Source organism: Homarus americanus, unplaced genomic scaffold (genome assembly GCF_018991925.1).
Source record: "Homarus americanus isolate GMGI-L3 unplaced genomic scaffold, GMGI_Hamer_2.0 scaffold36970, whole genome shotgun sequence".
Lineage (NCBI taxonomy): Eukaryota > Metazoa > Arthropoda > Malacostraca > Decapoda > Nephropidae > Homarus > Homarus americanus.
The window spans coordinates 5,599,868-5,627,483 of record NW_024740094.1 but is presented as its reverse complement, the minus strand read 5'-3'; the positions used below and the strand labels follow the sequence as shown (position 1 = coordinate 5,627,483).

Here is a 27,616-nt window from a genome sequence, read left to right as displayed (position 1 = left end):
GTCTCGCCATGAGGGGCCTCGAGCTGTGAGGGGGGGTGGAGACGACTAGGAGCATCAGTTACCCTCAAGGAATGATGAGAGGAGGATGTGAAAAACGTTACTCCTTACAAATGCCCAGAACATGCCGTGTACCTTGGGAATCCTTTATAACAAGGTCACACATGTATGGCACGAAACACACAATGCGCTAAACACTGCACAGAAAATCACTGTCACTGACACTGCTCAAAGTTGCTAAATTCTTCGAGGAGGGGTGGCGGGCGGCGGTTGGTTGACACAGGGAAGGAGTCCGTAAGCCGGCTTTCCACAAACTTTGCACTGTCACTCGTAATTATCCAGTAAAACCGGTTCACTGCGCCATGTTCGTGTTCTGGGTAATAAGTTCAATATACAGGAGCGAACACAAACACCTGTATAGTTTGTAGGTTCGATTTACTGGATAAGAGATATGTACACAAGGGGAGTAGCGCTCTTCAACCTGTCTGCTTGTCAACTGCTCTATAGACGACGTATGGGAAGTGATACATAAACAGCTTCCATACGTCGCCAGGCACATTAATTAAGCATGTGGGACATGGTAATTACATTGCCACACGCTGCTAGCTAGGCTGAATAAATAGTATATATAAAGGGAGCACATACATAATATACATAGCATAATATATAATACAGCATACATAATATACATACAGTGTGCACATGTGAAAACATTTCGTCATTGCTTTACATAAGAATATGAAAGCAACACTTATTTACTGTTCATATATGTTTTAATTAATGTTTCTGAATTAAAAAAAAATTCTACCCACCAGTGGTGGTAAAGTTGAAAACATAAGGACAATCAATGTTGTTGTGTGTGTTTTTACTTGGATGACGAAGTTGCCACGTCATCAGGTTCAACTCTAGCTGAAGACGTAGAACATAAAAACTTTTTCTGTGTTGTTTTTAGTTTTTATTTAACTTTATCTGTGTTATTTTCATTGGTTTATTAGGATGTTGGTTTATTACAGGTACTAATTCACCCCAAAAAAGTAGGGTAAATAAGGCAAAATTTAGCCAAACATCGAAAGTACCAGACTCAAATTAATTTTCTCCCTAGGAAGTTGTATTTAAATTTGGACGATTTGAATTTCGCGAGGTTTTTACAGTCTAAATAGGTGTCAAAATATGAGTCTACTGTAAACAGGTGTCCAAATATGAAAGCCTACGTATGAAGAAACAAACATTCCTTCGTTTTGAGACCATCAGACAACCATTAGCAATTCCTCAATAGATTGCACTGCCATTAGTAAGCAAACTGCACAGCAGCAAGGGTTGTGTAGCTGCAGCCAAATATTTATTTTTTACCTTCCAAGTAAGTAAATAATCGTATTTTTTGCAGTATATCAACAATATTAGTTAAATCAATTGTTTTATAGTATTGTATAAAGAATACTTGTAATTGCTAAGTACTGTAATTAGGTAACAGTCTTTGTAAGGGGCTGATTTCAGTTGACCCTAAGAAAACCTCTGCTACAACTATCAACTAGTGTTCTGGAAGACGCATGGTAATTTTCAAGGTACAGTAGTAAATTTTGTAATAAAAAGTGCGTCATCCAAGCTGAAAAATACGGTATTCATTTTTGTTGAAATCTTGGACATACAATGCCAATACAGTATATCTACACTTGATTCTACAACTGTCAATGGCAAAGTGAATTATTACCACCACTCCAAATGTTGCACAAAAAGTGGTAAGATAGTTCTTTCTTTCATTTCATTGAGTTACTAAGGGAATTAAAAAAAAACATTAATTTATGTCACTGAATTTATCGTATTAGTAACAAATTGTGGTTAAACTGATACACAAATGAAACACCTGGGAACTACCTGGCATTGGTTACCTGACATATTTTGATTTATTAAAATAAGAAATTTAGGCTACTAAGTATTTATACTAATGCAATATTTATTTTGGTAGTGTTGGGCGATTATTAATTGCGCTCATTACGAAAATTGGGTTGATATTATTTCTGATAAGGGACGTCATTCACCATCCCAGATGGAGCAGTTCTCACCACTTCAATTAGATCACTTGTGACTTTTTTTTAGCTTAATTTGATTTCCATACATTCCTTCACATAAATTATTTGGATTAGTTATCTTAAAGGCTTACCTTTAATTATGGTTAGGAGAATTTGGAGGATATAAGCGGCGATGAGGCAAGTAGAGGCTGGCGGATGTTCCCACACAAACATGGAATTCTTTTAAAAAGAACAATAAAATTCTTCATGTGCTGTTCTATGTGGGGGATATCTTATAACAAATATTATTCCTTTGCAGATTTCTACAATTTATGTGCATCTAATTCTAGTTCTTTTCTTTTGGTTTCAAAATATAGCTCCATCGTAGTGGTCATCGGGCGGGGGTGAGAGTACCACGTAAATCTCCCACGTTCCAATAACGAATCGTAGATATTTATATATTTTTTTAGCCCAGAGTGCTTCCTGCAAACTGACCATGGGGCTACCACAGCATGGTGTACATCACGGAGGTTCTTGCTATTGGCCTTATATTACGCCTTCTCTACGAGGAGAAGTGTCTTGAGTGCACTTATATATGAAAACACTAAGTGAGGTGTTCACTGGGTAACTAGTTATAAGAGTCTGCCTGCTCTCTCCTCTCGCTCAGAGCGTGAGAGTCAAGGAGGAGCGGGTGAGGTATTTGCTAAATCAGCTTGACCTGGCTCAACCTCTGATGAAGTTATAGACCTCAGCATGTATGACAGGAACAACTACTGAGTCATGGTTGAATAACTTAGTGAATAACTACTGAGTCATTGTTGAATAATTTGATATTATACATTTGGGTAAATTTTTATATAATGTAAGGGTGCTATTATAGAGATAAGGGGACAGCTTGTTGTGATGGCGAGCGCTTGTGGTCACCTACGTACTTAGCAGCTATTTTTGGCTTGCCATTGTGTCCGAGGTGGCCAGTAATGCATATATTTACTGATCATAATACTTATTTGCTATAAATAATAAATTTAGAATATTTTATTTTCATTATTTTTCATAAAAAGTGCTCGGCGACACACGCACTTGGTAGCCAGGTTGTCTGGCTGTCTTTGTGTTTGGTAGAGCAAGTAATGCATATAATAATAATAATTCCACAAATAAATACATTTATAACATAATAATAATATTTTATTCCAGTAATAGTACACTACAATACAACTACACTACTTTTATCAATACTACTTTGATACAACATGATAAAATGGACAAACAATGAAAATGAAACAAACAAAAGTAGGAAATTATGTTCAGGAAGCTTCCCTGTGGCCGAGTGTGTGGCCTGACAGGCAATAGTCTCACTGGAACCTGATAACCCGCGCCGGCTATTTAAACGGTGGTGGGAAAAGGCGAGCATTCTGGAACGTCACCCGGGGCGTAAGGGTTAATTGGCGTGGGTAAGTATATGAACTAGCAGTGAAAAAAATGATGAATGTATATTTTAATGATGAGTGTCAAAGACTAGCAGGCTTGAAGGACAGGGTTTAAGAACACAGTATATAAATTTACATTATAGGGGTGTAGGCATAATCACTGTAGTAGTTTTTCCTCAGGAGAACCTACATGAACATATCTGCAGCTTTGTGGAAAGAGAGGAATATTTAAGAAGAGAGGAAACAGCCGATTCAAAAGATAGTTATGGTTACAGTCAAATATCAATATACAGGAATACCCCAGTTACCACAAGGGATGCATTCAGAAAAGTTATTACAAATTTGCGAATATTGGGGAATTTTACCCCATAGGAATTAATGTAAATAAGGGGGTATTTTTCGTTATAAACTCTTCATTATCCAATACTGTACCAACAAATATGAAGAATAAATAAAAATTATATGAATAAATAAAATGAAAGAATAAGCACTGCATTGGCTGTTGGCAAGGGTTTCACTAAATGTTGGAGACTGGAGCGGCTGATATCTCCAACCCTACTCCTTCCTCCCACAATCCGTGGGCTAAATACCGCACATGTAAGAAATGTTTATTCCCTTTATTATTTTGACCTTATGATAATCATTTCTTTTATTTGTATGTTTTTATTTCACATTCTGTATTTAACAGTTAAAATTAAAAAATAATAAAAATATAAATTGCATATAGAATCTATCCAAAATTACAAGTTGAAAAATAACAATAATGCAGCTCACAAGCTTAGCTCAGTAGGAGGAGGCCGAGATCCTCGATACTACCCCCCCCCCCTCGCTTCCCTCAGCCTCTCCCACATTCTGTGCACTTTCTCCTGAGGCATAAGAAATTTTTGTTCGCTTTATGTTTTTGACATATGATACAAGGGGTCCCTGACTTATGAATGCTCGCCGATGCAAATGGGGTTAAACTTGAAATATACAGTATTTTATTTAGTTGATGACTTATTTTTTTCTTTCATTTACTGTATTTTGTCATTCTATTTCTTCTTTTTCCTTAAATTAAGTGATTTTAGATGTACAGTATATGAGGACTTAGGCCAGTGGTGTCAAACTCAAACCTTTCGAGGGCTAATTCTTATTTTAGTTACCCTCTTCAGGGCCAACACAAGTGCTATATTAACACATTAACAGCACTGCTAAACCATTTTCTTATAACATTTTATTTTATAATTTCTATTTTAAAATTAATTGATAAATGATGGCTCGATTTGGTTACTTTTGCACGTATACACCTGATAAGTGAATAAACCAGGGCATATGGAGATGCATTATGCTCTAGTGATGTCTTGAAGCTTTGCAACTACAACCACAACTGAAACAACCACACAAATCCATGCGATTGTTGCGGTTATGAAAAAATCACAAACAAGGGTTGAGAGTTGAGAAATTCATTGGGCAGTGGCACCCTCCAATCACTGTGTTGCCTTTATGTACAATACAGTACAGTACTCCCTCTTTATCGACGGGGGTTACGTTCTGTAAACGGCCGTCGATAAAGAAACCGTCGATACCGTAATGGTTACGTAATTTTTCTAACTATTATTAGCATATGTTGAATAAATGTACCTTTAAGCATTAATGCGTTTCCTTTACGCATAACCTTAAATAATAGTGTATAAATAATAATATAATAAGTGGACAAAAATACTAGCAAACTTACGATTTCATTTATTGAAGTGAACATCGGTCCTTACAGTAAACAAAACAGTGTACAGTACAGTAAAAGTCCAAAAATCCGGCTGCCCAAGGCAAATTGTTTACCATTTATTATTACAACACTTTACACTGAAACGCGGGTAGTTTCAACAAAAATATTGTATATTTCCATTCAAGTATTTATTCAAGTCAATTAGGAGGGAATATTATTGTAATACAACAGTTTTTTAACTAAACCATTCGAAAAGTGATTACGGTAACATCTTTTGAACGAAAGAAAGTGAGTCATTGTTTTCGTCACGATTTGATCCCACTTTCCACTTTAATACGTACGTCATTTCAACAAAAATATTACATTTCCGTGAATGTATTATATCAAGCACAGTATGAATAGAATATCATTGTAATATAACAGAATTTTAACCGAAAACTATTAAAAAAACGAGTAACATCTCAAGAACATCGGAAGCATAGGTAAAGTCTTTTGTTTTCGACATGTATTTTATCCTATTTTACATTGAAATACATCACGTTTCAGCAAAACTACTATTTATTTCCGAGAATATATTCATTCAGGCGCAGTTTAGGTAAAATATACGTGTGATGTAATAATTTTTTAACTGAAAACGATTCGAAAAACACGTAGCCTCTAGCCCTGTTCAAGGAGAGGACTGGGAGGAGCTGTTTGGTGCTGCAGACGATGACAAGGAAAATGATTTTGATGGATTTTAATGAAAATATTCAGAAATATGGTATCGTAATATTTATTCAAGTCAATTAGGATATTATTGTAATACAATACAACAGTTTTTTAACTAAACCATTCGAAAAGTGATTACGGTAACATCTTTTGAACGAAAGAAAGCGCAAGTCATTGTTTTCGTCACGATTTGATCCCACTTTCCACTGTAATACGTACGTCATTTTAGCAAAAATATTACATTTCCGTGAATGTATTATATCAAGCACAGTATGAATAGAATATCATTGTAATATAACAGAATTTTAACCGAAAACTATTAAAAAAACGAGTAACATCTCAAGAACATCGGAAGCTTAGGTAAAGTCTTTTGTTTCCGTCATGTATTTTATCCTATTTTACATTGAAATACATCACGTTTCAGCAAAACTACTATTTATTTCCGAGAATATATTCATTCAGGCGCAGTTTAGGTAAAATATACGTGTGATGTAATAATTTTTTAACTGAAAACGATTCGAAAAACACGTACCCTCTAGCCCTGTTCAAGGAGAGGACTGGGAGAAGCTGTTTGGTGCCAAAATAAAAATCCGGCTAAATAATCCGTCGATAATCGAAACCGTCGATAAAAAATCCGTCGATAAAGAGGGAGTACTGTATTACCCCGTTTTACACAGTTTCACTTTCCGCGATTTCTCATTTACGCGGTACCTTGCCAGAACCACCGGACTTTCACTTTCCGCGGTGCATCTGCTCATATACGCGTGAAGTATAATTTTTTTTTTTTATTTAGCTCATAAAATTCATACAAATTACCCGGCCAGAATATAATTTACATTGCTGGAATTCTTACAATATGATGATCATTTTGAATATAAACATCATGGATTTTGCATTAGACATACAAATTTTAGATCTAATGTAATAATTTTTTGCATTAGACATACAAATTTTAGATCTAATGTAATAATTTGGTTTACACAAAGCAAGTATTTTATCTTTTGTGCAAAATATATGAAGTTTACATTCAAAATATTCCCTGACCTGCAAGGAATCCAGAAATGCCAATTATATTATCCTAACTTTAGTCTGAGTTATTATTTATTACTAAAAATGTAAATTACTATTTTCTCCCAAAGCTTCTCTGGTAGGGAGGGGGGGTAGGGGGGAGGGAGGGAGGGACCGACCAACCCAGCTAGGGCTGAGTATTTTGATTGACAGATAGTGTCCTTGAAGAATATTTCTTTGTTTATTTAATGAAGATATATGTTTTAGCTCATAAAATTCATACAAATTACTCGGCCAGAATATAATTTACATTGCTGGAATTCTTACACTATGATGATCATTTTGAATATAAACATCATGGATTTTGCATTAGACATACAAATTTTAGATCTAATGTAATAATTTGGTTTACACAAAGCAAGTATTTTATCTTTTGTGCAAAATATATGAAGTTTACATTCAAAATATTCCCTGACCTGCAAGGAATCCAGAAATGTCAATTATATTATCCAAACTTTAGTCTGAGGTATTATTTATTACTAAACGTTAAAATCTAGTTTTTTCACCCAACATTTCTCTGGTAAGGAGGGAAGGTGGGGGGGGAGGGTTGGGACCGACCGACCATCTGGCGCGGTTGAAAGAGGGGGGAGGCAAGTTGGGGTACTTTGATTGACAGATAGTGTCGTGAAGAATATTTTTTTTTTTTATTAACTGAAGATATTTGTTTTAGCTCATAAAATTCATACAAATTACTGGACCAGAATATAATTTACATTACTGGAATTCTTACAATATGATGATCATTTTGAATATAAACATCATGGATTTTGCATTAGACATACAAATTTTAGATCTAATGTAATAATTTGGTTTACACAAAGCAAGTATTTTATCTTTTGTGCAAAATATATGAAGTTTACATTCAAAATATTCCCTGACCTGCAAGGAATCTAGAAATGTCAATTATATTATCCTAACTTTAGTCTGAGGTATTATTTATTACTAAACGTTAAAATCTAGTGTTTCACCCAATCATTTCTCAGAGAGGTAGGGGCCAGTGAGCTGGGAAGAGGGGGGTGGAGGATTTGAGTCCATTATTTGAATGGACATTAACCTGGCGACTGTATTTCTCTTAAATATTAATTGTGTGAGCATACCATCATAAAATTTAGATGTTATTTTTACTACAACATAGGTATTGTGTCGGAAAAAGTGGAGTTTGGGGGTCGGGCCAGTTTCTATTGGAATTAATCCCATATGTTCTGTTGTTCACTTTACGCGGTTTTCACTTTCCGCTGTACCCTGTGGGTTCAATCGACCGCGTAAATCGGAGTACTACTGTATATATATATATAAGAGATACAGTGAACAATGTTATTAAATCATTACAGTGATATATCTTGAGTAAATTGCTTAATTACAGGTGGCCATTTGCGACCTTTTTCACACATGGAGTGTTAAAAAGTAGTAGTATTGGACAATCTGATGAGCAAAAATCTCATGTTTTTCCCCATTAAAAAGCCATAATTTAGGGTAAAATGTGACTACATTAATGTACCACTTGTACTCAAAGGTACTAAGTTAATTAGAAAATTTATGTCTACTGCAAACGATGGGATGTTTATACTCAAATTAATCGCTATCTTGCAAAGATTCCAGCAAAGCAAGTTATATTCTGCTAAGTCAAGTCATATATTGTTTTAATATTTTCCCGCAGAACACCAAAACTGGTTTGGCATGGATGACACTCTGGGTCCAGTGGCGATCAGCATACGCAGAGAGAAAGTAGAGGATGCTTCAGATAGTGCCCACAGCCTTCCAACATATCAGTATCGTATCATTGTCAGAACTTCTGAGGTGAGTCTTTTCACTGAACTGATTAAAGATTTATTTTTTTATGAAATTTATGAAAAATTATGATTTTTTTGTGCTACTGAGCACTAGCACTTGTTAAGTAATATTTTTTCTGAAATATATTTTGTAATTGTAGGATGTTTATCAGTTAACACAGGTTCAGGAATAAGGGAGTTTGCTGAGTGTAGTGTATTGTACATGGTTGTCAGAGTTTTATCTTGAAAGTTTGATTTGGGATTAAAAGACAGTTAAGTGTGTACAGTAGTAGTAAGAGTTGAAATAGTAAGATTTGGGATAAACAGGATGTGGAAACTGCAAGGATATTTTTACAAGCTTGACGTGTGTGTAAACCTGTAGAGTAATGTTTAAGGAGACATTGAGAGAGTATGTCAGCTAGCAGGGATGACTATTATATTCAACTGCATGAGTCACCCTCATGTATTTCAGGAAAAGTTGTAAGATGAACACTTGGTAGGTACAGTATGAGTATACTAAGCATGAGTTTTCTTTCTTTTATTACTAATACAGGATTTCATTAAAATACAAAACTTTTGAGCTTTTTAAGTTGCTTTCACATTTGTGTTTTGAATATGGTTGCTGCATTTTGATTAACTAATGCTGTGAGGTAAGTCAGTGCAACCCCTCCCTGCCCCAGCCCAATATTGGCAACAAGAGGGTATTAGTGCATCCTGTTTTAATATGAAGTCTTGTGCCCAATTTCTTTTCAATAACCATATGCATTAATGTCACCAATCTTTTATCAACACGTTCGCTTTAAAATTGCATCATATTTATAGTGATACTCAAAAAACAGTTTTGTTCATGTTAATTTCACTCACTCTGTGATTGAATCTATTTCCACAAAATTTTCCATTGTAGATATTAATTGTCCTGGGGCCTACAGTTGTTTATCAGTTGTTTTTTTCTGTATCTCAGCTATTTAGTTGCCAAGGTACAGTTCTTGAGGAGAGCCTTGGGCGACCCAGTGGAGAGAAAGGTCGAAGTCCAGGAGTTCGGGAAGCCCTGGAATATGTATATCCACAACTTTCAGTTGGATGTTTACGTCTGGGCCAACCAAGTACACAGACAGAGGAAGCCTTAACCCGATTAGATGATTTAGGGGTCCATAACAAATTTAAGGTATGGCATCTCTCTCTTTTTTTAATTTTTCTTATTTTTTAGTTCATAAGGCAAGCCAGAACTGTAATTACATTGTTATATTCCATTGCTTTAGTCTCATACATATTAGTTAAATTTGTCCAATGCTTGAGATGAAGTACATTATGCAAGGAAATGTGTATATGTTAAAAATATCTGGAGACAATAAGGTTGTTACTATACTTGAGCTGATGAGTTTTCTTCAAACAAATGTGACTGTTTAGAATTGTAAGAAGGTGTTGACCAAATGACAGATAGATTGATCTGTTCTCCAATCTGTTCTTCAGACAGTTATTGTGCTTGAATTGCATCTTATAGGCCCACCAAGACACTCCCTGATGTAAGATTTCTTCAGTGAGGTTGATATATAACTGTTAATGTTACAGCAGTTAGATTGAATGGATGAGTGAGATTAAAAGGAAAATTTCTTTGTTTGATTCTGATCACTCAATGTATGAGAAAAAGGTTTTGTAAAATATGTCAATGGTAGTGCCTGTGTATGGCATGCCACCCCCACATACCTGTGCATCCCCTCTCATTTTTTATTCACCAAGACATTTCCCAATGTAAGAACTTTTCATTGAGGTACATGGTGTCCTCACTTAAGTGTCATGGAAAATAAAATATTATTTTAATTGAAACAGATTTGTGGATCAATTACTCCCAAAATAATTAATGGCAGTAATGTGAGGTTACAGGGAAGTTTTTTGCTAGACAAAAGTTCTAGACATGTGAAGTAGTAGTGTGGGGAGTGTACAGTATGTGGAGTAGTAGTGTGGGGTGTGTACAGTATGTGGAGTAGTAGTGTGGGGTGTGTACAGTATGTGGAGTAGTAGTGTGGGGTGTGTACAGTATGTGGAGTAGTAGTGTGGGGAGTGTACAGTATGTGGAGTAGTAGTGTGGGGAGTGTACAGTATGTGGAGTAGTAGTGTGGGGAGTGTACAGTATGTGGAGTAGTAGTGTGGGGAGTGTACAGTATGTGGAGTAGTAGTGTGCAGTGTGTACAGTATGTGGAGTAGTAGTGTGGGGAGTGTACAGTATGTGGAGTAGTAGTGTGGGGTGTGTACAGTATGTGGAGTAGTAGTGTGGGGAGCGTACAGTATGTGGAGTAGTAGTGTGGGGAGTGTACAGTATGTGGAGTAGTAGTGTGGGGAGTGTACAGTATGTGGAGTAGTAGTGTGGGGAGTGTACAGTATGTGGAGTAGTAGTGTGGGGAGTGTACAGTATGTGGAGTAGTAGTGTAGGGAGTGTACAGTATGTGGAGTAGTAGTGTGGGGAGTGTACAGTATGTGGAGTAGTAGTGTAGGGAGTGTACAGTATGTGGAGTAGTAGTGTGGGGAGTGTACAGTATGTGGAGTAGTAGTGTGGGGAGTGTACAGTATGTGGAGTAGTAGTGTGGAACATTGAGTGTCCTCCTCACTGCCCCACACTCTTCATCACAAAATAGTTGATCTCTCACATAACTTTAACCAGATATGTGACCTACCGTATTTTAAGGCATATAAGACCTACTCCCAATTTCAGCAGGGAATGTTTCGGAAAAAAGGCTGTTGTGTATTTACCTCCTGTAGCCATAGTTTTCATAAAATTATGTACAGTATTCCAGTAAATGTGAGGAATAAATTAAAATCATACCAAAATTAAGGTAAAATAAAATAAAATTATTGGTCATTCTGAAATTTATTTTACATATTGACAATATATAATGCAGTGCAGTGTTGATTTAAAGAAAATAATCATGAATTACACCTAGTGAACTTAAAATTTTATGGGTGAAATGGCGGCATGAAGCATGGGGTGACTTCTCTTCCACCCCCACTGCCTTCTCTTCACCCTTCTCCTCCACCCCCACTTCTAATTTCCATCATCATATCATCATCAACTAGGAGCCTTCTACATGCACACCTCAAAGTAAGTATACTTTACTGCATTTATTTTTAGTTTGAATGTAATTTTCGGTGAGCTGGAACCAATTACCAAAAATCGTGTCGCATCTTACGCACATTTAACTTATGCACTTGGTTTAGGGGAAAAAATGCAGTGAGTCTAGGAGTGTATGGCTCCTAAACAGTAAAACCTTCTTAATCCAGGCGCTTTTTATCTCAGTTTCTGTTTTATCCGCACTGGTAAATCACTCTGGACTAATTTTTGTTAATCCAGATTGAATCCGGATTAACATGAAATATTCCAGATTTTGGCCACATGGTGGCCAAAATAAGTACCGCATTTTTCTGTTTGAAAGACGCACTTTTTATGACAAAAATATACCTTGAAAATTACCATGCGTCTTCCAGGACACTAGTTGATAGCAGAGGTTTTCTTAGGGTCAACTGAAATCAGTCCCTTACAAAGACTGTTACCTCATTACAATACTTAACAATTACAAGTATTCTCTATACAGTACTATAAAACAATTGATTTAAATACGTAGGCTCTCATATTTGGACACCTATTTACAGTAGGCTCTCATATTTGGACACCCATTTAGACTGTAAAACCTTGCAAAATTAAAATCTTCCAAATTTAAATACAACTTCCTTTGGAGAAAATTAATTTGAGTCTGGTACTTTCGATGTTTGGCTAAATTTTGCCTTATTTACCCTACTTTTTAGGCGAATTACTACCTGTAATAAAGCAACATCCTAATAACTAACGAAAATAACACAGATAAAGTTAAATAAAAACTAAAAACAATACAAAAAATTTTATGTTCTACAGCTTCAGCTAGAGTTGAACCTGATGACTTGGCAACTTCGTCATCCGAGTAAAAACACATACAGTGGGGTATGCTATAACGAACGGATCCTACTACGAATATTCCTATAACGAACGGTTTTACCTATAAAATTGAGAATGCTATAACGAACGCAACTCCTACAACGAACGCGGATGAATACCGGACTATTTCGCCTGGCGCATGAATATTGTTGTACCGCGACCCACAACAAGAGCGTCAGGCGCCATCTTTGTCTCATTGTGTAGCCAGTGCACCACTGTTATTGTTGAAATTTCGTCTTTTGATGTGGAAATAGAGTTATTTGTATAAATATTTTGTTATACAAGTGTACAATTGTGACAATGAATCGTTCAAAGCGAGTGAGAAAGCTCATAACTCTTGAAACTAAGAAAGAAATCATAAAGAAACGTGAGGATGGAACAAGCATTGCGAAACTTAGTGATGAGTATGGGATGGCTAAATCGACTACATGTACGATTTTATAGAATAAAGAGGAGTTGAAAACAGTGCAAGTGGCTAAGGGAATCTCTAGACTTAGCAAAGCAAGGTGTAATGTGATTGAGGAGATGGAAAATTTACTCTTAGTGTGGATAAAGGAGAAAGAAATGGCAGGTGATAGCATTAGTGAAGCTATAATTTGTGAGAAGGCCAGACAATTGTTTGAGGACCTTAAAGCCAATTTTTTCAGTGTTAAGTGGTTGTATTTGGGGGCCTGGAACGGATTAATCCTATAACGAATGAATGCTATAACGAACGAGGTTCTGGAACCAATTACGTTCGTTATAGCATACTGTACCCCACTGTAATAACATTGGCTGTCCTTATATTTTCAACGTTACCACCACTGGTGGGTAGAATTTTTGTTTTAAATTCAGAAACTTTAATTAAAATATATATGAACAGTAAATAAGTTTTGCTTTCATATTCTTATGTAGAGTAATGACGATATGTTTTCACATGTGCTCACTTACATCGAGATCTCACTTTTTTCTTTACCATTAATGGTTAGCTACTTCCATTGTTCCATTTATTAACATTAAATAACATTACAGTAATACCCCGCTTTATGCGTTTTTTTTTTTACGCGTTTCTACGTTTACGGGGTACCCCGCCACAACCGGAATGTTCACTCTACGCGGTGCATCTACTCTTTTACGAGGAGAGCTGCTGGCGGTCATCTTGCGCCGCGCCATTTTTGGATTCACACCTCCCGCCGTCCCGCCATGTTGGGTAAGCGGTGCGAGTAGGTTGCGCAGTGTATGTCTTGTGTATGTCTTTGTTGCATTATCGGTGACGTCATATGACGTATCTGACTGTGATTGGGCCAAGCATCCTTACCTTCCTCCCCGCTAGCTGTGATTGGTTTAATGTAATATGACGTGCCCCGCCGCGGGAGTGATGAAGCCCGTTGACCTACCCGCATCATTTACACCCCTCCCGGCTACACCGTGTATATCGATATCCATTGTTCCATAAGAATGGCTGCCACCGGACCACCACTACCACAAAGAAACCTTGCATTACCTGAACCCAGCCGCCCTAAGCCAAAGAAGATACGACGTGCCCTAAGCTACAAGGTGAAGTACAAGATCATCCAAGAGTTGGAGAAAGGAACAAGACAGGTTGATTTGGCGCGCCAGCATGGTGTGAACGAATCTACGATACGGACAATCAAGAAGGATGCAGCCAAGATAAAAGAACACATGAACATCACAAAGTCTACAGGTGCTTCTATGATCAAGTATTGCCACAACAAGGTGCTTCTCAAGACGGAGAAGTTACTTGTGAGCTACTTGATTCGTCAGGCAAGACAGAACATGGCGGTCGACACGCGCTCAGTTCAGGAGTACGCACGTGAACTGTACGCAGCAGTGTCACTTAAGATGGGAATTGCAGAGCCCAAACCCTTCAATGCTTCCTCTGGGTGGTTGCAGAGGTTTAAGAAGAGGAACAAGATCACCAACATTAACATTGGTGGTGAAGAGGCTAGTGCTGACCGTGTTGCGGCTAGGGATTTTCCTCCGTTTTTACGTGAGATTATGGAGGAAGGACAGTACACCGACGACCAGGTGTTCAACATGGACGAATCCGGTCTCTTCTGGAAAAAGCTACCTTCCAAGACCTTCGTTGTCAAGACTGCCAGCAAGTGTCGTGGCCGGAAGTTGCAGAAGGAGCGCATCACCGTCATGTTTACTACCATGCCTCCGGTTCCTGTAAACTCAAGTTATCGGTGATCCACACAGCCTGCAAGCCACACGCCTACAAGAACATGACCAAGCTAAATGTCCATTGGCTGACCGCACGTAAGGCGTGGATGTTCTCTACTCTGTCCCTCTCCTGGTTTGATGACTGTTTCGTTCCCGACGTGAAGAAATTCTGTGAGCAACAGAATGTTTCATTCAAGATTTTGTTGCTGCTTGGCAACGCACCAGGACACTCACCCCTACTGTTGGATCGTCACCCCAACGTAAAAGTGGTCTTCCTTCCTCCCAACACTACGTCATTAATCCAGCCCATGGACCAAGAATTAATCTGCAATGTGAAAGCTGCATACTCTGCAAAGAAGTTTAAGCTCCTGAACGACTATACCAACACCAAGGATGAGTTGCGTAACCTGGGTGACACCGATAGCAAGAGAGGACGAGGAACAACAGTTGGCAGAGCAAGAAGTTCTTGTGAAACACTTATGGAGGAAATTCAACTTCAAGAAAGCTGTGGATTTCTTGGTGGAGGCATGTGATCAGCTGTCTGTAGCAACGGTTTGTCACGCATGGAGACATGTGTTGCAAGGTATCCCAGGTGGGAGGCAGAGTCAATCTGTGACTGGTGAGGTTCAGACTGTTGCAGTAGCAGTGGACCTTGCCAGAGAAGCTGCGCAGAGTGTTTTAGCTAAAGGCTTCTCCGAGACCACCAACAACGACATTATGGAGGTGATAAGGGATCCTGATGTGACTGCCAACGAGATGTTAGAAGACGATGACGTCAGTGAAGAGACAGGCGGTGCGTCATCCCGAGAAGAACGCAAGTTATCGCATGGTAATGTAAGGGGTGCCATCGAGTGTGTAGAGAAACTGAAGCCCCTCCTTTCCGACGACCCTGACGATAACCGGTATGAAGTCTTCACTACCCAGCTGTTGCAGACTATGGAGCCCTACATCAAGGTGTATCACGACAACATCAACACTAGCCGTCAACAAAGCATTACCGAGTTCTTCGCCCGCAACCCACCTCAGCCAGCCTAAGCCAGTGATAGTGACAGAGACAGAGACAGTGATGGTGACTTTGAGGGATTTGTCAGGGAGGCCCTGATAAGTGTGAATGACAGTGATGGTGGCTCACCTGAGGGCCAGTAGCCTGCCCTCTGCCTCGGAACCAGCCTCCATTCCCGTAAGCCGACCCATCTTTTCTAAACACGTAAGTGTTAAACCCAACCTTGATTTTTTCTAACCTAACCTACCATGACACATGTGTTAGACCTTGATTTTTCTTTTACCTGGTACAGTATATTATTCTCTTATTGATATTTCTCTTCTATATTATGTGTGTGCATACCATCATAAAGTTAAGTTGTTATTTTTTACTAAAACGTACGTATTGTGTCGGGAAAAAGTGGAGTTTGGGGGTCGGCCCCGTCTCTATTTCAATTAATCCCATATATTCTGTTGTTCACTTTACGCGGGCCTCCGTGGGTTCAATTGACCGCGTAAAGCGAGGTATTACTGTACTTAAAACAACTATATAAATTTTTTTACATTAATTTTACTACAGTTACAACCAGGGTCTTATTTTCTTCAGTTTTATATGTAGAACCAGTCAGTCACTGGTTTTGTAAACATTAACGAAAACAATGCCGTCTCGTTTCCTCATGTGTTTTAATATTCTACGTATTATTAATGAATTGTATTGTTCATTTTGCACACATAAAAATTAATTCAATCAAAAAGAAATTAAGTAATAAACAATAATGAATCTTTTGTACATAAGAGAAATGACGCTGTTTACTTGATTTTGCACGTCTGAACGTTGGTGGGCTGCTCAAACCCGACAAAATTTGAGTTCCACTGTCGAAATTTGAAATTGTGTAGTGTTTTTTTTGTGTCCAAATATAAAACGTCAAATTAAAAACTAGCAAAATTTGAAAACCTACTATAGACTGTAAAAATCTCGCAAAATTCAAATCGTCAAAATTTAAATACAAAGGTCAACGAACTCAATTCGTTCCAGAAGGTCGTTCGTTAACCGAAAATTTCGTTAACCGAAACCATTGTTTCAATGGGATTTTGGGTAATTGGTTCCAGCTCACCGAAAATTACATACAAACTAAAAATAAATGCAGTAAAGTACACTTTTTTTGAGGTGTGCATGTAGAAGGCTCCTGGTTGATGATGATGGGAACTAGAAGTGGGGTGGAGGAGAAGGGAGAAGAGAAGGCAGTGGGGTGGAAGAGAAGTCACCCCATGTTTCATGCCGCCATTTCACCCATAAAATTTTAAGTTCATTTGGTGTAATTCAAGATTATTGCTGCACTGCACTATGTTTTGTCAATATGTAAAATAAATTTCAGAAGGACCAATAATTATACTGTAAAACCGTAAAAATAGTTTATGTTCAAGAGAGCCTCAAGCAAAATGCTTCCTCCACTGAGCAGAGACACAAACTGACGCCATTCTGGGTGAGTCAAGTGGCTGATTGGCGCGCTAAAAACTTGTTCCTGTACTTCAATTACCTTATATCGCGGCCTATAAGGCCTCGATCAACCTCTCTGAACTACTTACGTACCCCTATATTTCCCACTTGGACCTCACACTTCCTTGACTGCTGGACGTGTGCCTGACATTCACCCCTTGTTTCCTCCCTGAACCGTTGAATGTGTGCCTGAGACTCCCACTTGAACCTGTTTACCTGTGCTTGATAATCCCTCTTTAGGTCTCCGAACTCCTCTCTCAGCTGTACCAAGGTCCCGCGGCCGTCTCTCTTCCTCCTCATACACATCTCTATTGTCAAGCCTAACCAACTCAGTCCGGGCACAAGGATGAGCATCAGTGCGAGTTCAATCCCTACCATTGCTAACCAACACATGATGGCGTTCATTATCCCAACCACAGTACTATCAGTCACGACATTAAAAACTACGCTCTGCTACCATTTGTAACCGGTCGGAATTTGCTGGACTTTAATTTCTCACTTGACTTGGGGTTTATTAAAATTTAATAGATGGTAAAGGCAGTGGAAGCGCCCCTTTGAGAAAAATCCCGAACCAGCACAAGAACACTTAAATCTACTACACAAAATGAACTGTCCGTGACCCGTGGAAGGATAGCGTCTGTGACTGGGATGAATGAGACACACTGTAAAATTTAGACACTTATATTCCCTCCAACACTACAAACACAATCAAATAATGGTACACCAATATGCGCACCTCTTAACTTAAACTTTAACCACTACTCTGGGGAATAAAAGTTATACATGACATAGAAATTATTAGAAACACAGGCAACAATAAATTTGAAGTATCAAGAAATGTTGCTCGCCCACATGAACAGGCCTTAAGGCTTTCACAAAATAATATCAGTCACTGAGGAATGGTAATAAAATATAAGAAATTAAATACTCTACAATGAATAGGCCTTAAGGGCTTTCAACAAAATAATATCAGTCACTGAGGAAATGGTAATAAAATTTAAGAAATTAAATACTCTACAATGAATAGGCCTTAAGGGCTTTCAACAAAATAATATCAGTCACTGAGGAAATGGTAATAACTACACCCGTAATAAGGGAGGGAAAATGTTCCTCTAGGTATCTCCTAGAGACCTAGACTCACGGTCTCAGTGTGTGACCATTAGTTTACTCAGATAGATAGTGTACTCCCAGTGCGTCCATAAAGCGAAGGGAGTGAGCCAATCAGACCTTGTACAGTTGAGAGAAACTTTAGCTTCCCGTTAGCAAGAGGGCCACTAGCTGCTCGGGACATGTGGGGTTGTGCAATCGAGTGGTAAGAACTGGATCACCACTGCTGATGCTGGTCCCGGTCGGTTAGTTGCCGGAGCACTCGTCACTCAAGAGATCCTTTGCTACCCCGCTAAACAGTGACAGGCCTACACTGATCGGTCCAATGGCGACAACGCCACCCTCAATCATCAACGGCAGTCTCAAACGGCAGTCAATCTCTCGCAGTCAAACTCCGGTCAACTCCAGTCAACTCCAGTCAAGTGGGTTCTGACGGAAACCCTGAAATGAACTCACTGTTAGCTCTAGTTTACTTTATCACTGCCCTATCTAACCCTGTCTGAGATCGAATGAGACTTACTTGTTATACTGCAATAGCGCAGCACAGGTGACTAGGCCACGTGACTATTTCTGATGGACGCGCGGAACGTCTTGTCTGTGTGAATGCTCTCCGGGACTGGCCTAGCCAGCATCGTGTCTCCCCAAGGCGCTAGCTTGGGCCTACGTGATATATTTTCCGCCTAACTAATAACTCCTTGGGACACCCGTAACATTATTCAGACTGCTAAACGATCTATAATAATTTCAAATTCAATAATAGTCCCTTAACTTCATGAATCGCATCATTATTAATTCGGTAAATCACATTTAATATCATATAGGCCTAGTTCCGCAATCTCTCGCTACGAGCAGGCAGCGCTCCCTCCCCTCAGATGACCTTGAACGCTCAGTATCACTCATGGCGGGCATTCAAATTACTGAAATTTCTGGGACACACATATATATATATATATATATATATATATATATATATATATGTGTTGTGTATGTATGTATGTATGTATGTATGTATGTATGTATGCATGTATGTATGTGTATGTATGTATGTGTATGTATGTATAAAGTGTATGTATGTGCATGTATGTATGTATGTATGTATGTATGTATGTATGTATGTATGTATGTATGTATACAGTATGTATGTATGTATGTATGTATGTATGTATGTATGCATGTATGTAAGTATGTATGTATGTATGTATGTATATGTATATGTATGTATGTATAGTATATATATATATATATATATATATATATATATATATACAAAAAATGAATGTTCAATGAATTATTTATGGTGCATTAGGGTACTGGCCACTTCAGACACAAAGACGGGCTATAAATCGCCTTGTTATCTACCCCTACATCCCACCCTGAGCCAGAGGGAAGCGTCTTGGTAAATAACATTTGTTTGCTTATTTTCCATTTACTTGAAATAGATTTACCGAATTATTTGTTTATTTATTTATTTATATTATAGTGTAATATATTAAACACACTGTAATTATTTTCTTTAATTTATAAACTTGTTTTGCGACAAAGGAATGTTCTCCAGTAGTGTTTCATTAGGATTTGAGTGAAAAAATATTACGTTCTTACTACATACATTTATTACACAAACATATTTATATATACTGTATGTATACATATATACACATGCACACATTTAATTTACTAAGTCACAATATTTTAAAAGTAAATTACCCGACAAGTTAAAAATGTTATTAGCACATGATTATTACTGACGTCATCATGTATTAAAAACCTTCAAAATCCACATCATCAACATCTGATATCATAAGTTCTTCAAGTACATCCTGAGAGACATTTATGGCTGCTTCATCATAAGGATCAAACTCCAAATCAGATGACGTGGCTTTGGCTTCTGTTTCATCCTCGTCCTCCCACAACATAACATCCTCCATACCATCCATTGAATTAGATATTCCGCACTTTTTAAAAGACTTGATAACTGTTTCCACATTAATATCATTCCATGCCTTGATAACAAAATCACACAGTACATCCAGTTCGGGAGCACGCATATTCCCACCTTTCGTGAAAGACTTTTTGCCGCTGATCATCCACTTGTTCCATTGTTCACGAACGCGGTCCTTGAATGGTTTGTTTAGACAAACATCAAGTGGTTGTACAACTGAAGTTAATCCACCAGGAATAACTGCAATGTCACTGTTGTTCCTCGCCATGCTGGTTTTTGTTCCCTCTGTTAAATGACTCGCGAACATATCCCATACTAAGAGGCTACGCTGTTTTCGAAAGCCACCAGGTCGCCTACACCATATATGATCAATCCATAACTTTATTCCTTGTTCGCCCATCCACCCTTTCTCGTTGACGTGAACAAAAACTCCAGCCGGGAACTTGATTTTGGGCATTGTTTTCCTCTTGAGAATTAGCATTGGGTTCAACTTGGTTCCGTCTGCCATGCATGAAAGTACTACTGTAAACCGTGTCTTTTCGTGTCCTGTTGTTTTCACTAACACTGTTTTTGCACCCTTTGTATCAACAGTATGATTACCGACCATGTCGAAGTTCATAGGTGTTTCATCCATGTTCCCGATGTTGCTTAATGGATAAAAATGTTTCTTACGTTGTTGTATTATGTAGCGATGGAAATTAACAATTTTACAGTTAAGATCTGCTGGTAATTTTTATGCTATTTTTGTCTTCTGCCTCAGTACCAAATTGCTTCTTTCCATAAAACGGCTACACCATGAACCCGTGGCTTTGAAGTCTTTGCTGTGCTCTTGATTTTGTTTAGCCCACTTAAGTGCCCACATACGTATCATGTTTCTTGATACAATATACCCATTTTGACGCTGCTCATGGACCATGTCTACTGCGTGCTTCTCTAGAATCGGCCAGTGTGCAGTGCCTCTTCTCATTGCACATTTATTCCTGAGCATACTTCGTAGTAAGTGTTCCTTTGATCTCCAATCCCGCACCATCTTCTCAGTTACACCATATTCTCTTGAAGCAGCACAATTTTTGTGTGACTGGGCATATGCTATCACTTTCAGCTTAAAACAAGCTTCATATCTCCTGCATTTAACAATTGGAGCCATGGTGAGGTTTTATGGTAGCTGGATACTGTATTAATATACCGTAGTGTTCACACGGAGAGAGTGCTATTGCTTATGGAGTGATAACTCAACAACTGGACAAGGCAAATGAGAGAAGGGGTATCACGTTTGGGGATAGATAACATGACCTGACGTGGTCACATTACACATATATGGTAATCATTAAGAATCAAACTCCGAATCAGATGACCTGACTTCTTCTTCATCATTGTCATCCTAAATTTACCACTGTCGGTAGTTAAAAGAATTAAAAGTCATTTACTGAATATTCTATGTAAAAAAATAAATTTTAAATTAATTATTTATAGGAGAAAAGTATTATGATCAATAAATATATGGTATTACTGGCCACTTCAGACACAAAGACGGGATAAAAATAGCCCATCTCCCCCTCTTACAGCTGCCAATGGGAAGCGTCTTGGTAATTAAATTTGATGTTTATTTTCAGTTTGTCTAATTTATCATGTATCAAATTAATGTTACTAAAAATTGTGTAGGTAATAGGCAGCTACCAAACAGGTAGATACTACCGCCTGGGAAGATATTGGAAGCATAATGTGTTGTCTAATGGTAGACCCTGCTGCTATATGGCATAACGAAAATTGTGACCAAGTCCCAGGTTGCTGACCTGACTTTCTGCCTCATTTACACACAATTGCAGTTTCAATTGTTCCTCTTACTCTGACAACACAACATACATACAGGATATTATTTCTCACTTTTGATCTTTTTTTTTTAATTTTTGTATTTATTTATAGTTAGTTACTTAAAATTAGGCCAATTCACTTCAAGTAATGGCATCAAATGTTACCGGCTGGTGTAGTGTAAACACTAGTGACGTCACTTAAGCGTCTGTAATTAACTGTCGATAGTTTCAAGAATTAACGCACTCATTTACTGAATATTCTTTGTAAAAAAATAAATTTTAAATCAATTATTTATAGGAGATAAATATTATTATCAGTAAATATACCGATACCCGGTATGCATTACTGATCACCTCAACGGCTAAAAATAGCCCAATCTCGCGGTCACTTTCCCTTTCTTGTCTCCTCACTGGCAAATGGGGGGGAGGGGTGGGGAAGGTGTGTGTGATATAGCTGTGTTTATTACAGGGTATGTTAGACAGGTTTATAATACATTTTTATTATTTTAATATACCGGTAATCTTAATTTGAATCAGCTTGCCAAACGTAAGTTTCAGTATAAAATAATTACTGGCCGTATATCACGGCCTATAAGAAGAAATTTGAACATTAAAAAATCTGCCCAAAGTTGGGGTCGTCTAAACCACCAAGTTTAAATTCTTACCTCTTAAAATTGTGGTTTAGTGTGTCAAGGTGGTGATGAAAACATCGTAAGCCCTCTGAGTCTTACCACTAATTATTTTATACTGAAACCGTTTGGCAAGCTGGATTCAAATTAAGATTACCGGTATTAAAATAATAAAATGTATTATAAACCTGTCTAACATACCGAAAAAGTTTATACCCTGTAATAACACAGCTATCATACACACCCTCCCACGCCCCCCCATTTGCCAGTGAGGAGACAAGAAAGGAAAAGTGACCACGGTTAATTACAACTCAAGTGACGTCACTAGTGTTTACACTACACCAGCTGGTAATATTTGATGCCATTACTTGAAGTGAATTGGCCTTATTTTAAGTAACTAACTATAAATAAATACAAAATTAAAAAAGATCAAAACTGAAATAATATACTGTATGTATGTTGTGTTGTCAAAGTAAGAGGAACAATTGTGTAGAACGTAATATTTTTCCTCAAATCCTAATGAAACACTACTGGAGAACATTCCTTTGTCGCAAAACAGTTTATAAATTAAGAAAATAATTACAGTGTGTTTAATATATTACAGTATATTATAAATAAATAAATAAAACAAATAATTCGGTAAATTTATTTAAAGTAAATGGAAAATAAGCAAACATGTTATTTACCAAGACCCTTCCGTCTGGCTCAGGGTGAGATGTGGGAGATAAAGAAGGCTATTTATAGCCCATCAAGTAATATATAATGCACCATAAATAATTCATTGAACATTCATTTTGTACATAGTATATTCAGTATATATATATATATATATATATATATATATATATATATATATATATATATATATATATATATATATATATATATATATATATATATATATATATATATATATATATATATATATATTTGTGTAATAAATGTATGTAGTAAGTACATACTGGTAACCTTTTTCACTCAAATCCTAATGAAACATCACAATTAGAATACGGTGGTTGCTGTTAACCACATGTTGTATAAATAGTCACACCACCCAGACGAGGGAACACTCCCAATTCCAGTGACGTCACTAGTGTTTACACTACACCAGCGAGTATAATTTGATGACATTACTTGAAGTGAATTGGCCTTATTTTAAAAAATCAAGGATGGTTGGTAAAGGACTACTGAGTCAGTGGGTAAGTGTCACATTTGGGGTACTGGTCTATACAGCAAATAGAGCTCAAAGCTACTTTTTAAATGGAAATTTGGGGGGCTCTTATGCACCCACGCTTTATAGGCCGATATACGGTAGGACTTTGTGAGTGGCATTGATGTTTCCATCACCACTCTTGACACAGTAAACCACAATATTTAAGATGTAAGAATTTTATATTTGTTGCTTAAGACGACCCCTAATTTTTGGGCAGATTTTTTCGTCTTATAAGCCGAGATATACGGTATGTTAAATAATTGTTAAAATGACTAAAAAAATTTAATATAAGACTTGGAAAATTGTTGAATAGTAAAACCTTTATGATATTTACTCAAATGGTAATGAATTTAAGCCCTAAAACCAATTACTGTAGTGGCGGACCAATACTCCAGCTGGTGAGCAGGCGAATGCAGGTGAAAACATGTTGACACGATTTTGTAAGGATTTCGTTAACCGAATTTTTGTTCGTTAATCAAGTTGAAGATTCTTATGGAAGGTAATTCGTTATCCGAAATTTCGTTAACCGAGGCGTTCGTTAACCGAGGGATCACTGTACAACTTCCTATGGAGAAAATTTATTTGGGTCTGGCACTTTCGATGTTTGGCTAAATTTTGCCTTATTTACCCTATAGTACTTTTTTGGGCGAATTACTACCTGTAATAAGCAACATCCTAATAAACCAGGATTTGAAGATGAATAAAATACTGTACTTTCGACTGTTTTACTGGACTTAGAGATTTAATTTTTTGTGATTTTTATTGTTTGCTTACCAAAAATTTTAATTCAACTGATTTTACCGAGTTGTTTATTTTTACTTTTAAATTTTTGTTTTTAAATAAAGAATTTTTTTTTATTTAGACGTTGAAATACATGTTTACATTTGCTTACCTTCTACAGTTGGAAAATATTTCCCGTCGTTGTCATACCGACAAAAACAAGAGAAAGAATGTAAACACTACAGCCCGCTAGACGTGGAGGTGACCAGGTGTATAAAATGAGTGCTGTATTAAGATTTCCACTTCTTATACAGATTTTTTTTTTAAATTGATAAAAATGACGACTGATAAGCAGTTCTAAGTGATGATATTCAAAGAGGTGTGTGTACTTGTGCCATAAGGGCTGTATATCAAGCAACGGTTTCACTGTTGTCGGTTAGTAAGTATAAAACGTTTTTTCCTAGAATTAAATTTCCAAAATCAGGGTGCGTCTTCCACGATGCAGCGTCATCGGGCTTAAAAATACGGTAAACACTCTTGAATCACAAACCTGCAGTGTTATGTTTATAATTCTTTTACATATACGGAACATACAGTATTTATCACAAAGTTTGTGATGCTGTTGATGATTGATTTTTCAGTCATATTTCTCCTCAAAATTTGCATAAACATCTTTCTTATTATTTTCCAGAACTGCTAACCTGTCCTTCAAGTTAAACTCCTTTCTGGCCCTCTTCTGACTTCCCTTTGAAGTTGTTTTGCCTTTGGAAATCATGGTAATTAGTTCACAGAGCCCACAAAAGTTAAGAGATGCACACACAACGGCTGTAGCAGCACAACTGGCTTTTGAACAAAGTGGCTGGGGCCGGCATTTTAGGTGCACCAGATGGCAATCTGGATTGCCATTTGGATTTTTTTTTAATCTAGACTTTTTTAGTATTAACACCTCCAGAATTCGCCTTTTTTCCGGGTTATTTGCTTACTATGGACTGGATTTCCCCCCAGTTATTCCGGACTAAGAGAGTTTTATTCATATAAAATCCTGTTTAATTACCCAATATTAATTTACCTTAAATACTGATAATTAAGTTGTTTTGATGGGAAATTTTCAAAAGCATTTTTCTAATGATTTTCTTTTCATTATACTAACTTTATAAATGTTGTTCACTTAGGTGGGAGTGCTGTACTGCCGAGCTGGCCAGACCACTGAGGAGGAGATGTACAACAATGAGAGTGCTGGACCTGCTTTTTCTGAGTTCCTGGAAGTGCTTGGCCAACGTGTCAGGCTGAAGGACTTTGATAAATATAGAGGAGGACTTGATAAAAAGAGTAAGTTCATTTTAGTTATAGTTTTCATGAATTAGTCATGTCGGTAACATATTCTTGTAAAATGTGTTTTTTGGTTATTAAAGAATGGAATCCTGAAATCATTTACAGCTTTCCCTCAGACTGTGTAAGGGAAATGCATTCTTAAAAAATACTTTTTATAGCCAAAACACTGGCCATGACAGATATTTGAACTATTACAGATTCTGGCTACTGCTGGACATGCTCAGTACTCTTGGTTTAATATTTAGTTGATTTTGCCCTTATAATACCCTCAAAAAGATTTAAAGCGTTATAATGAGTTCAACAGGGCTAAAAGGAAACTAAAGTATGTATAGTTGATAAGTCTTCAATATTCTATAAGTGATCAGATTTTAATTTTACATCAGTAACCCAGGCATAGTTTTCTATTACTCTACTTGGTTATGACTACCGGGTATTTTTATTGACCTATACTTGTGAGTGCTTGCTTTTATGTATTGCTAGTACCATTATCATTTGCTTCATACAAACCTGTTTAGAACATTTAGTCTTCAGCATTACTGCTTCTTCTGCAGCTGACTCAACTGGTTTGTACAGTGTTTACAACCAGTATCGTGATGCAGAGATAATGTTCCACGTGTCAACACTGCTTCCTTTTACTCCAAATAACCGAAAGCAACTGCTAAGAAAGAGGCACATTGGCAATGATATTGTCACCATCGTCTTTCAAGAGCCTGGGGCCCCACCATTCAGCCCAAAACATATTCGCAGTCATTTCCAACACGTCTTCATTGTAGTACAATCTGTCAATCCTTGCACAGAAAATACCCAGTATAAGTAAGTCCAAGAGAATTAGTATTATTTTTATCATAATCTTTTTTAGGTTAAGAGACATTTTGCAGTGTTACATTGTATAGAGATATGTACAGGCAGTCTCTGATGTATCTTCCATAAATCAAATGTTCATAAATACTGTAGAATCATAATTTTCCATTCATTTTCATAATGCAGTATACAGTAATAGGAGATGTGATCCTATCGACTCCACCACCTAACCCTTGTGCCGGGTTGGGTCCTTACTGCATGGTAAGTTATGTGGGGTGGAGACGGGTGTTACCGCCACTGAAGTAGTAAGTACGTGACATCTGGATAAGAAGACCCGTGCACGTGGACTCAATGATGTTTAATGGTCAAAACCTGTTAATACAATATTAATGTTAACACATTACTCATGATTTGTGGATTACAAGTCAGGGGACAAATAACAGCTTCATATAGTATACAATGGTAACTGCATTTACTACACACTTATGTAATAATTACAAAGATGTATACATAGTATCTCCCAATACATAACAGTTTACAACAATAAATCCTTGTACGAAAATAGACTTAACGGTAACGGGTCCTATAACTAGTCTGTATGCGACAATCGTAATGCTCCTGCCCATGTCTTGAACTGGCCTACTCAGGACAGATGGAGCAGCAAGCCTCTGGTGTGTTTAGAGCGATCATTTGAGAAAAACTGCTTTATGTTTTCGTTCGGGTGGCCATCGCAACAACACTCTCTCAACAGCCATCTGCTGCTTCAGCAGCCTTGCTCCTT

General features: G+C 37.3%; 1 protein-coding gene across 1 annotated transcript in view; it reads left to right on the top strand.

Moving 5' to 3' along the window:
- The window catches only part of LOC121875091 (signal-induced proliferation-associated 1-like protein 1), a 206,041-nt gene that overhangs the window by 42,052 nt on the left and 136,373 nt on the right, over positions 1-27,616 (top strand). The window contains exons 4-7 of the mRNA XM_042379436.1: positions 8,566-8,705; positions 9,639-9,842; positions 25,875-26,031; positions 26,586-26,847. Coding sequence (XP_042235370.1) covers positions 8,566-8,705; positions 9,639-9,842; positions 25,875-26,031; positions 26,586-26,847 — 763 coding nt within the window. The remainder of the gene's footprint in view (positions 1-8,565; positions 8,706-9,638; positions 9,843-25,874; positions 26,032-26,585; positions 26,848-27,616) is intronic.